Genomic DNA, 12710 nt, shown 5'->3' with positions numbered 1-12710 from the left:
AGAGAGAGAGAGAGAGAGAGAGAGAGAGAGAGAGAGAGAGAGGCAAAGAGGGAGGGAGAGGCAAAGAGAGAGGGAGAGAGTAGGGTGGAGCAGAGAGAAAGAGGAGATTGAGAGAGAGGACTAGAGAGACAGAGAGACAGAGAAAGGGAGAGAGGGAAAGGGAGAGGGAGAGACAGAGAGAGACAGAGAGAGGGAAAGGGGGATAGAGACAGGAGAGAGAAAGGGAGAAAGAGAGAGGGAGAGAGAGAAAGATCGAGCATTTATTAGTCACTTATTATATTCTAGGCACTGTTTTAAGCACAGCAAGTATCCAGTGTGCTTATATATGGACTCACGAATTTATACAAGGGAATGTTCAGTACCCCTAAAGCTAGGGAAGATGACTAACCTACTTTCTGTCTCCTTCAGAGCTACTTGTGGGCACTGACTTCTTTTAATCTGGTTTGTGATAAACCTAAATGTTACCTGGGGGAGGTGGGTTAGTGGAGGAGAAATTTTGGGAGTAAAAAAGAGGCCTTCCTGGGCCCTCCAAAATCACATGATGATTGAGATTGACCATAGTCTGGTTGAGAGTGGAGAAATCCCAATGTGCTTGGGTTATTTTATCTTCACTTGTTTATTTATTTATTTTATTCAAACCCCTACCTACCCAAAGAACTATCTGGTAGACAACCTCACAAGTTCTTTTTTTTTTTTTTTTTTTTTAACCCGCAACTTCCATCTTTAATCAATACTGTGTATTGGGTCCAAGGCTGAAGAACAGTAAAGACTAGACCAGTGGTTCCCAAACTTTTTTGGCCTACCGCCCCCTTTCCAGAAAAAATATTACTTAGTGCCCCCTGGAAATTAATTTAAAAAAATTTAATAGCAATTAATAGGAAAGATATATGTATTAATGTTCCTACCTTTTTCGTAAGATATAGTAAAGAAAGGTGTAAATTAGAAACATTGAACTTTGAAATTATGAAACTATTTATTGAACTCAGAATAGAATGTAATACAAAAAAAGTTAAAACATTCGAAATCATCTTAATGAGAAGGATGAACCTGGTGTGCTGCTACCAATTTAGTAATCGACTCTATTTTCGTCAGCAGCAATCTTAAATCACCGCGATTGACTATTTGCAATTGGTTTCTTTTTTTTAATAATAAATTGATTACTGCACTGAATCCATGTTCCAAAATGCACCTGTGGCCATCACCGCTCCCCTGGATCGCTGCAGCACCCACCAGGAGGTGGTGGTGCCCACTTTGGGAATCACTGGACTAGACAATGGGGGTTAAGTGACTTGCCCAGGGTCACAAAGCTAGGAAATATGCGAGGTCAGATTTGAACCCAGGACCTCCCATCTCTAGGCCTGGCTCTCATTCCACTAATTCACCCAGCTGCCCCTGGAGATGCTATTTTATTGAGAGGGAAGAGGGTTTGAATACCTGGCAAAAGAATCTGAACTTTACTTGATAGGTAATGGAATCATTGATGATTTTTAAGAGGGGAGTGATATGGCCAGATCTATGCATAAGAAAGATTATTCTGGGAGTTGTAAGGATAGGTTGGACGAAGGGGGAAAGAGCAGAATTGGAGAGTCTTGTGAGGAGGTAATTAAAATAGCTGAGGCAGGTGACAATGGAAATAGGGAGAAAGAATGAATATTTGATTGTTCAGACAATAGTACCTGGAGAATGAGATGGCGCTACCTAGATGAACTGGAAACACTGATTGTGGGGTGTTGTGGAGAAACTTGGGGCTTTTAGGGAATGATGAGGTTCAAACGCACAAGTGGAGAGTTTTAGGGCTTGGGCAGCTCAGAAGCTCTGGGGTCTCAGCTGACTAAGGGAACTGCGTGTCTGGAAACCAGTCTAGAAAATTTCTATGGACAGAATCCAGGAAAGTTCCTGAACCAGGAGAGAAGTCATTGGGAAGGGTGGGAAAGGCAATTTCAATATGGAATAAGGCCCTCATAGAGTAGTGAGGTGGTAAAGTGAATACAGTATTGGCCTTAGTGTTAGGAAGACTCATCCTCCTGAATTTAAATCTGGCCTCAGATACTGGTTGTGTGATCTTGGACAAGTCACTTAACCCTGTTTGTCTCAATTTCCTCATTTCTAAAATGAGCTAGAGAAGAAAATGGAAAACCACTCCAGTATTTTTGCCAAAGAAAACTCCCAAATGAGGTCACAAAGAGTCAACTACGACTGAAAAATGCCCCGACAATAACACCAGCAAAGACCCTGACAAAAAGAACCCCAGTAACCAAAGGAAGCGAAAACAGTTGTTTTCAGCAATTGTGTGTGAATGGCACCAGGAGATGCAAAAAGACATAACTGTGGGCGAAGAGGAGAACTTTTAACTGATGCTCGGATGTTCTCAAATTCAATTTAGTTTAGTTCAGTTTAATAAAGTATAAAATTATAAACAATAATATATTTAATATAATTTATATAAACAATGTAATATACATATATTTAATATAATATAAATAATATATAACAAATAAAAATATTTATTAATAACTTTTATGTGTGAAGAAATGAAAAATGGGAAAGAGAAAAAAGTAAAGACTGATTCTGATTATTATCATTTTTTTAAATTTAAACATTTATTAATATTCATTTTTAACATGGTTACGTGATTCATGCTCCTCCTTTCCCCTTCACCCCCCGCACTCCCCCCACCCATGGCCGATGCACATTTCCACTAGTTTTGTCATGTGTCATTGATCAAGACCTATTTCCAAATTGTTGGTAGTTGCATTGGTGTGGTAGTTTCGAGTCCACACCCTCAATCATGTCTACCCCAGCCCATGCGTTCAAGCAGTTGTTTTTCTTCTATGTTTCCTCTCCTGCAGTCCTTCCTCTGAATGTGAGCCTGATTATTATCATTTAGTAGAGAAGCTTAAAGCCTAGGTGGAGCCATGGATAGTGAGCTGGCCTTGGAGTCAGAAAGACCCAGGATTTGAGTCCTGCTTGACATATGCTGACTTTGTGATGCTGGGCAACTCCAAGACCATAAACTGCAGACCTGTTGCTTCTCTGAATTGGTAGAGAGAGTTCCCTTATCAAGAGTTTTCTTCACCAACAAAAATCCTAAATCCAGTCCAAAAAATGTGGGTGTACTCTGCTATGCCTCAACATGGGGCAATATCCTGAAATACCCTAATGTGATTATATTCCTGACTGAGAGAAAAGTAACTTTGGAATGGGAATAGGAATAAAAGAGAGTTGTTCCTTTGTGCCTATTAAATTCCTACTTATTCTTTAAAATCCAATTCAGAGGAGCAAATAGATGGCTTAGTGGCTAGAGAACCAGGACTGGAAATGAAAGGTCCTGGGTTCAGATTTGGCCTCAGATACTTCCTTAGCTGTGTGACCCTGGGCAAGTCATTTAATCCCAATTGCTTAGCCATTACTGCTCTTCTGCCTTGGAACTGATACTTAATATGAATTCTAAGACAAAAGGTAAGGGTTAAAAAAAAAAAGGCCCAATCTAGGTGCTACATCTTTTAAGAAACTTTCTCTAGTCTTGTTGGTTGAGAATACTCCTCCTCAGATACTTCTGTCTATTGTTGGGGGAAGAATAGACACTCCACTGTGGGATGCCAAAGACTTTGGGACACAACCAGGCTGATGCTTTGGGAATTGGCCTTTCATTTCCCTTTCGAGGTAGTGGGGCCATTTGATAGCTTCCTATTTTAACTAATGATGCTTGATAATTAAGTGATAAGAAAATCATTTGTTTCTTCACACTTGGTGTCTGAGAAAAATGGATGGAAATTTGAGCAGGTTACCCTAATAACTGGAGATAAGGGTGGTGTGGTAACCCTGACAGCTAAGAGTCAGGTGCTTTAGAGAGCAAAAGAAGCCTTGCAGCCAACTATCAAAACACTGCAAGTATCCTGTTAGAGTGGGAAGAGACTGCTAAGAAATTTTTTTTTAAATTTTGAAGAAGAGGAAATTAGGACCCTAGAAAAGGGAAAAATGTCTTGTCCAAAGCACCATAGAAAAGTCCATTCAATTTTTATCGGAACTGAAACTGAGCTAAAGTGTCAAAAGGAGCCCAAATCTCATAGACCCATTCACTCAATCTTTCTCTCAACCAGGAGCATGATGACTTTATAGTATTGGGAGACATTATCCTATGTGAGGCTGCATCTCCATTTTAGGAATTATCTGTCAGATACTGTGCTAGTGGCTGGAAATACAAAACCAAAAATGAAACCTCCTTATTCTTAGGAGCCTCTATTCTTACAGACAGATTCACAGAGAGGATCTTAGGGACCACTTTGTCCAATTTCTTTATTTTATTTTTTTTTCTTTGAAAAAATTCATTTAATTGATTTAGAATACTTTTCCATGGTTACATGATTCATGTTCTTTCCCTCCCTCCCCTTTAGCCAATGAGTAATTCCACTGGGCTTTACATGTGTCATTGATCAAGACCTATTTCCATATTATTAATATTTGCATTAGGGTGATTGCTTAGAGTCTACATCCCCAATCATATCCCCATCGACCCATGTGATCAAGCAGTTGTTTTTCTTCTATTTCTGCTCCCACAGTCCTTTCTCTGGATGTGGATAGCATTCTTTTTCATAGGTCCCTCAGAATTGTCCTGGATTCTTGTTTTGCTGCTAGTAGAGACAATTTCTTTGTTTTATAGATGTCTGAGTTGGTGTCAGGACTGGCACCAGAACCCAGACTAGATCTGGAGTCAGAAAGATATAAATTCTAATCCTGCCTCAAACACTTCCTTGCTGGTGATCCTGGGCAAGTCACTTAACCACTCTCTGCTTCAGGTTCCTCGATTGTAAAATGGGGGTAATAATAGCACCCCTCTCCCAGTCTTGTCATGAGTATCTCTGTTGAGTCATTTTTCAGTCATGTTGGACTCATCATTGCCCCATCTGGGGTTTTCTTGGCAAAGATACTGGAGTGATTTACCATTTCCTTTTCTAATTGATTTTATAGATGAGGAAACTGAGGCACACAGGGTTGAGTCACTTGTCCAGAATCACACAGCTAGTAAATGTCTGAGGCTGGATTTGAACTTAGGAAGAGTAGCTTTCCTGACTCCAGGCCCAGCACTCTATCCTCTGCATCATCTAGCACCTCATTGTGCTAGATATTGTTGTGAGAAAAAATGAGTAAATGCTTAGCACCACACCTAGTACATAGTAGAGACTTAATAAATGCTTGTCCCTTTTCCTTCCCTTTCCTGATTCCCAGTCCAATGCTCTTTTAACTACGTTGTCAAAATTGGGCACTTTGGCTCTTCTCTCCCTCTCCCTATTTTTTCTTAAGGAGAATATAAATAAAATCAGCAGCCCTTTAAATTCACTGGTCTGGGGTAAGTTCTCCCAGGGAAAAAAGTAGCCCTGATGTTGGCTGTGCCCTATGTAAACTCTAGGAAGGTGACTCCCAGGTGTCATAGAAAGTTTGGGACTTCCCAGAATCCAGCAGGGCTCTATACCTGACAAATGTTTATTGAATGAATGAAAAAAGCAGGAAGGAGGGACTGGAAATGTCATTTAAAGCCTGATCTATGTGTGAAGCTAGCCACAGAAGAATGTGGGATGGCCTCTATGACTTCCTCAACCTGCATTTAGTTAGGACCCTGAGATTCTCCTCCTGGAAGTGGAAGAATATTTTGAGACAATCCTCTGGCATAAAGGAGTCTGTCCTGGGAGGACACAGAGTCCTCCTTTTGACTTGTTTTCTATCACAGGATGCATAATTCCATATTCTCCCAGTGTGAGTGTGGCCATCAATAGGCTAAGCCTTGCCTGGCCACCCAGTTTAGGTCTGAGGAGAGAGGCCCATGGGCTAGCCAGAGACCCCCGAGACGTCCAATCTCTTAATGAGTTTGGGTGCTGAGAATAACTCATAAAACAGTGGCAGTGAGTTCAATGCCAAGCTTTATTGCAAACCATGGGGAAGAAAAGGAAAAGGAGAGGAGAAAGGGGGACTTGGCAGACAACCACTAACATACAGTATATCTCACAAAGGGCAGCCCTGTGTTGGGGAGCACAGAGACATGGTGCCATTAAGCAGGAAGAGGCTCTCTCAAGTGCCCTTCTGAGAGTGGGGTTCTCGTACTCTGATTGGGGGTGGCCCTCCTGAAGCTGGCAGAGTTGTATATTAGGGGTCAGGGCAAACTATTGTTTGGGGGGGTCATTATCAAGGAGAAAAAAAAACAGGCTAAGCAATAGTTACAATATCATTTGGAGGATACAATGGTGACAATTCTTTGAAAAATATTATCGTCAGTATTTTTCCATGAGTATGTTCTATAAACTAACAGATTCCCTTAAAGGAAATTGTCATGGTAGCCTCAAGACAATCAGGCCTAATCTCAAAATAATGGTTTTTATACATAGATTCTTTTTTTTTAAACCCTTACCTTCCATCTTAGAATCACTACTGTGTATTGGTTCTAAGGCAAAAGAGTGGTAAGGGTTAGGCAATGGAAGTGAAGTGACTTGCCCAGGGTCACACAGCCAGGAAGTGTCTGAGGACATATTGAGGCCTGGTTCTCAATCCTCTGAGCTACCCAGCTGCCCCCTACGCATAGATTCTGAGCTGCAATCTCCCTTGGGGAGACTGTCATGGTAGCCTCAAAACTGTCTCGTTATCTAATTGTTTCAGTCCTGTCCAAGTCTTCATGATCCCATTTGGGGTTTTCTTGGCAAAGATATTGGAGAGGTTTGCCATTTCCTTTTCCAGCTCATTTATAGATAAGAACTGAAGCAAACAAGGTTAAGTGACTTCCCTAGGGTCACATAGCTAGAAAGTATGTCAGGCCAGATTTGAATTCACAAAGATGAGTCTTTTTCATTCTAAACCCATTGTTTTATTCACTTCACCACCTAGCTTGCCTTTAAAATCCTCAGCCTAATAATAACAACAGGTTCCATGTATATATCCTATAAGTTTCAGCTTCTCTTAGGGGGAGGTTGTCACTGGGGTCTCAAGACCACCAGGCTTAATCTTTTAACAAAAAAAAATTTTTTTAAACCCTTATCTTATATCTTAGAACTAATACCGTGTATTGGTCCCAAGGCAGAAAAGGGGTAAGGGCTAGGTGAGGGGAGGAGTCATTGACTTGCCCAGGGTCACACAGCTAGGAAGTATCTGAGGCCACATTTGAACCCAGGACCTCCTGTCTCTAGGCCTGGCTCTCTAATCACTGAGCTATCCAACTGCCCCATAACAAATATTTTGTGCACTTTAGATGGCCAAGTTGGAGAGCACATGGTGTCTACTGGGGAGACAACATGCAAGGAACCATTTATAAACTATAGAAAAGTTATAGGCAGGATATTGCAGAAATAATCAACAGAGGAAAGGAAGTCTCTAGGATGAAGAAGGACTGGGAAAGGCTTGCTATAGAAGGTGGGATTTTAAATGAAACTTGATGGAATCCAGGGAAGTGAGGAGGTGTTGATAAAGAGGGGGAACATTCCAGGTCTGGGGTTCAGCTAGGAAAAATTCCTGGAGTCTGGAGATGGAGTGTCTTATTGCACAAATAGCAAGGAAGCCAATGTCACTGCATCAAAAAGGACTGTGTGTGGGGCAGCTAGATGGCACAGGGTATGGAAAGCCAGGCCCAGGAGGACCTAGGTTCAAATCTGACCTCAGACACTTCCTAGTTGTGTGACCCTGGGCTAGTCACTTAACCCCAATTGTCTAGCCCTTGTCCTTCTGGAACTATCACTAGAATAGAAAGTAAGAGTTTAAAAAAAGAAAAACAAAACCACTCTGTGTAAGAAAGAGCACTGTTTAGAGGAGGAGAGGGGCAGTACATAATCTTTGCTTCACAGTTTAGCTGACAGTGGATCCTGTTCTTCGGAAATGAGCAAAATGTTCTTTTTTTTTAATAGTCTGCCAATGGCGTCTTTGGCAAGTTGTGCCCTCGTCTTGTTCAAACAGATGTACAACGTGGACCGAGCTTGTCTTTTTGTCATCCCTTTAATTCCTCCTAGTACTTAGTGGGGGTTGGTGAATGAATGTAGGTGAAAAGAAGGACTCTGTTTCCTCAGTCATTCAGAAGTTAAAGGAGGAAATATTTGTAAAGTCTTTTCATCTTCATTGCTGTGAAATAGAAATAATCTCTTAGCCACAGTCTCATCCAATGCAGGTGCAGATGTCAACAACACAGATCACTCAGTGAACATCAATAGCACAGAAATAACAAGAGTGACCCCAGGAGGAATGACAACTTCAGAGAGAATCTTTGAGACTACTCGGCTCTATGAGACCTCAGCTGTCACCCACACTCCCTTGAAATCCAAAACATCTTTGGCTTTTGAGACCTTGGCACCAGCCAGAACTACCTACAAAGCTGAGAAGAGCATTACAGAGTCTTTTCCCCCCATGAAGACACTGATAATAATGGATGCCCTGGATGAAACAGAGACCACAACCCTACTGGAGAGCACTAATCCCACTGTAACAGTTGTCTCAGAGTCAGGGATAGCTTTAGGTAAGACTCACAGCCAAGCTGAAACCTTGATGGTGGCTTCTTCTGCCACGGAAGCAGAGATGGCCATAAAGGAAACTCTTGTCCTAGAAGAAGTTTGGCTTGGAATGAACACCCCCCACAAAGCAGACTGGAAACAATTAAACAAGCCAGTGCTGTTATCTCTTCCACCCCCCCAAAATCATGGAAAACATGCACATCACCACACGGGCCGCCATGTCTACTTAGACTGGACTTTCCCAGAAAATTATAAGACTACCATTAAGACTCCTAGTTTCACTGAGGGCATGACCACAATGGAGATTTTAAAAGAATCAGAGACCTCAAACCCTTTTACAACCATTGATCTTAAGGAGACCTCTGGGATAATTGTATCCCCAGAAACAAACACTGCCATCATGGAAGAAGTAATATCCTGTACAATTGTGGATCTGTTTACTGAGACAGCAGACATCATAGAAAGAGAAGGAACTCTTATCGAGACCACGACCCTCCCTGGGACCTTGGTTACAGTCAGTCCCATCCCAGAAGCCACCATATTGACAACTAACCTCATTGATACCTTCCCTACAGCTGGCAATACCCAAGAAATAAGGACAGCTACTGCTACTACCTCAACCACCATCTCTACCAACACCAAAGCAAAGACTTCAGCCCTTCAGACAGGTCCATCTGCTGAGATCTTAGATGGCAACAACTCACAGCCAAACACCAGAGGTGAGGAGACAACCTCAACTGGTGACTTAAAAGAGACAATCAGGACTGGAACCAAGACCACACTTCTCCTGGAGACCTCAATGCCGATCGACAGCTCTACAGAAGAAGGGATGTTGTCCCTCTTCAAGACTATTTTCTCTTCTGAGCCTTCAACTTCATCTTCCTCTGCTGAAGAAGAGTCAAGTGCAGCTGTTGAGATCTTGACAACAGCCAACATGATCACCATGGCAGTACCAACCACAGTTGAAACTCCTGATTTTATTGAGACCCTTGATACCACAATTCACACTGTAGAAAGTACAACCAAAATGGTAACTGACCCTTTGAATACAATCTATTTTCCTATCACAGAAGAAACCATGGCTCCAATTGAGACAACTGTCTTCACTGAGGTCCCAAGTACAGTTACCATCTCCCCAGAGGAAGGGTCAAAAATAACCAAGTTTACTACCTCTGCTGAGTTTTCCAATAAAGTCGATATGATCACAGAAGGGACTACAGCCTCAGGTAAGAGCTCTATTGTCCTAAGACCTTTGTCACAGTTGGTACAAAAGATGTCACATTCCCCTCCGACTAATGGCCCTCTTCCTTCTATCCCTTCAACTGTATCTAATACTATCACAGGAATAAGTTCCTCCATAGACAAGATTTTAACCTCCATCAAGACCCCAACAATAATCTCAGCAAGAGGAAAGCAAACAACTACAATGAATGCTACTACTGCTCTGATGAGTCAAAACACCAAAGCTGATCCCAGTAAGTATTTATCCCCATTTAATAGAGGAATAATTGAGGTTCTGTGACTAGCCTAAGGTTACTTTATGAGTTCGTAGAAAAAACAAGATTTTTTAACTTGAATTCAAGACTCTTGACTCCAAGACTATACTAAAAATTTACATAGCCTCTAGAGTCCATGATTTAACTAGAGATAATACAGAAGAAATTGGGATAGGTGATAGAAAGTGGTCAAACTACCACACAGGCCATGCTGTGGTTTTGAAGGTCCATGAAAAAGTCTTCTTAGCATGGAGAGAGCAGTGCTGGAATTGGTGGGTTGGAAAAGACAAATATGCAGGGTTTTGGGGGAACTGAACCATGCCTCTATAGAGCCAATAAAACATGCTACTGTGGACTACATATAGCCCAGAGTAAAACAAGAATTTGAATACTGTTTGCTATGTGGGAGAGAAGAGCTAGATTTGTTCTGCCTAGCCCTACACGGAGGAACAACGCAGAGGTAATGGGTGGATGGTGCAGAGAGGTAGATTAAGGCTTCATGTCTGAGGGTAAGATGGCTCAGGGAATTGAGAGCCAGGCCTAGACATCCTGGGTTCAAATCTGGCCTCAAATAATTCCTAGAAGTGTGACCTTGGACAAGTCACTTAATCCCCATTGCCTAGCCATTACTGCTCTTCTGCTTTAGAGCCAATACACAGTATTAATTCTAGGATAGAAGGTGAGGGTTTAAAAAAAAAAGAGGCTTCATGCCAGAAAAAATATTCCTAGCAGTTAGAAGTATCCAGATATAGAAGAAAGAGGTAGTTATGGGCTTGGTGGATAAAATACTGAGTCTGGAGTCAGGAAGACCTGAGTTCAGGTTTTGGAGACTTATTAGCTATGTGATCCTGAGCAAGTCCCTGTCTTAATCCACTGGAAAAGGAAATGGCAAGCTACCCCAGTATCTTTTCCAAGAAAACCCCATGGACAGTATAGTTCACAGGTTAGGAAGAGTCAGATACAACTGAACAACTGAATAACAACAACAGGAAATAGAACAGACTCTCTCTGGCCACAGTCAGTTGTCCATTCCTCAATGAAACTTTCAGGCAGAGTCTGGATGGCCACTTGAAGGTGATATGTAGGGGAGATGCGGTTTGAGTATGGAATGGACTAAGATCCATTTTAGCTTGGAGATTCTGAGATTCTCATCAAGACCTCTGGCCAGTGGCTTTCTCACCTCTGCTGAAGGTTCATGCTGTGGCTCTTAGAAGAGAGAGAGATAGAGACGGACAGACAGACAGAGACACAGAGAGAGAGATATACAGAGACAGAAAGAAAGAGACAGGGAGAGACAGAGAGATGGGGTGGGAGGAGACAGAGAGAGAAAAAGATAGACAGTGACAGATGGAGAAAGAGAGAAAGGAAGAGGAGGAAAGAAGAAAAGAGAGAGGGAAAGTTGGAAAGGGAGAGGAAGGTAGACAATAAGTGAAAGAAGAAAAAGGAAGAGAAAAAAGAAAGGTAGAGAAGAGAGAAAAGGAGGAGGGAAAAGAGGAACAGAGAAAGAAGGGGAGAGGGAAAGGGAGAGAGAAAAAGAGGAGAGGAGTGAAGGAAATAGAAAGGAGAGGAGAGGAAGAGAGAGGGGAAGAAATCAAAGGAGAGTAAGAAAGAAATGAGAAAGAAGAGAGGAAAAAGAGGGAGAGGAGAGAAAGAAAAGTGAGAAAGAGGAAAAGAAAGGAGAACAAAAAAAGAGAGTAGAGAAAAGGGGAGGTAGAAGAGAGAAAAAGAGAGAGAAAGAAAGGAGAAAAAGAAGGGAGAGATAAAAAAGCAGAAAGAAAAACAAAAGAGAATCTGGGGAAAGGGAGGTAGAGAGAAAGAAGAAGGAGAGAGGGAGAGATGGGAAAAGGCAGGTAGAAAGTGGGCAAAGGGAGAGGGACCCCTTATTCTAAGTTAATTAAATCATTTTCTATGTTTTGGGATTACTCAATTAATTTATCTTGTAGGTTGGTATTTATAAGCAGCATTTGACTATATTTTCATTTTTCTGTTGTGTCTAATTCACTGTCTAATTCACAGATCAGGATGGAGGAATTCTCCTTCTACGGCTTATTGTGTCTTCTTCCCTGGACCTCACTGATTTCAAGGTGGCAAAAGGACTCCTGAGCCAGGTAACCAGGACATTGGGAGGCAGGTGGGAGTGGATGGGAGGGGAGTAAGGAGAAAAGACAGAGAGACACTCAGGGGGCTTCAAGGAAAGAGCTGGAGGAAACAAGGAGAAGCTATGATTAGCATCCAGGTCCTTAATGGAGAATAGTGAACTGCAATCAGAGACTCTCAGTTCTAGGAAAGGAGAACTTTACCCTAGGCCTGAGCTTGTCCTGGGAGATAATGGGGCCCCTGGAAATGTTATGATGAAGCCCAAAAGCCCCCAGTCTGTGAAATGGGAGACAAGTAGGGGTTGGATGCAAAAGAAGCCTTTCTCAACATATTGATTAGCAAATATTTATTGACAGTCACTTTTCCAGGATAGAGTCAGGGTCTGTGGAGCATACAATTCCATTGGAGATAAATCTACGAAGGGCTCAGCTAGACGGCTCAGTGGATTGAGAGCCAGGCTCAGAGACAGGAGGTCCTGGGTTCAAATTTGGCTTCAGACACTTCCTAGCTGTGTGATTGTGGGCTAGTCACTTAACCCCCATTGCCTATCCCTTACAACTCTTCTGCCTTGGAACCAATACACAATATTGATTCTAAGACAGAAGATAAAGGTTAACAATAATAATAATAATAATAATAA

General features: G+C 41.9%; 1 protein-coding gene across 1 annotated transcript; it reads left to right on the top strand.

The window, feature by feature from the left end:
* Positions 1-7887: 7887 nt before the first annotated feature.
* On the top strand, positions 7888-12129 carry LOC123241532 (mucin-22-like). Its single transcript, XM_044669156.1, has 4 exons — positions 7888-7981; positions 8138-9703; positions 9821-9952; positions 11990-12129. Exons 1-4 carry the CDS (start codon positions 7888-7890, stop codon positions 12127-12129), a joined length of 1932 nt encoding a protein of 643 aa, XP_044525091.1.
* Positions 12130-12710: the final 581 nt, after the last annotated feature.

This window comes from Gracilinanus agilis, chromosome 3, assembly GCF_016433145.1.
Source record: "Gracilinanus agilis isolate LMUSP501 chromosome 3, AgileGrace, whole genome shotgun sequence".
Lineage (NCBI taxonomy): Eukaryota > Metazoa > Chordata > Mammalia > Didelphimorphia > Didelphidae > Gracilinanus > Gracilinanus agilis.
Note: the sequence above shows the minus strand (reverse complement) of the source record. Positions and strands in the feature narration are given on the sequence as shown.

Coding starts and splice junctions, on each gene's coding strand:
- LOC123241532 (XM_044669156.1), top strand. CDS start 7,888: ATGGCGTCTTTGGCAAGTTGTGCCCTCGTCTTGTTCAAACAGATGTAC. Junction 7,982..8,137: donor CATCCCTTTAATTCCTCCTA/GTACTTAGTGGG, acceptor CATCCAATGCAG/GTGCAGATGTCAACAACACA. Junction 9,953..11,989: donor AAACACCAAAGCTGATCCCA/GTAAGTATTTAT, acceptor TCTAATTCACAG/ATCAGGATGGAGGAATTCTC.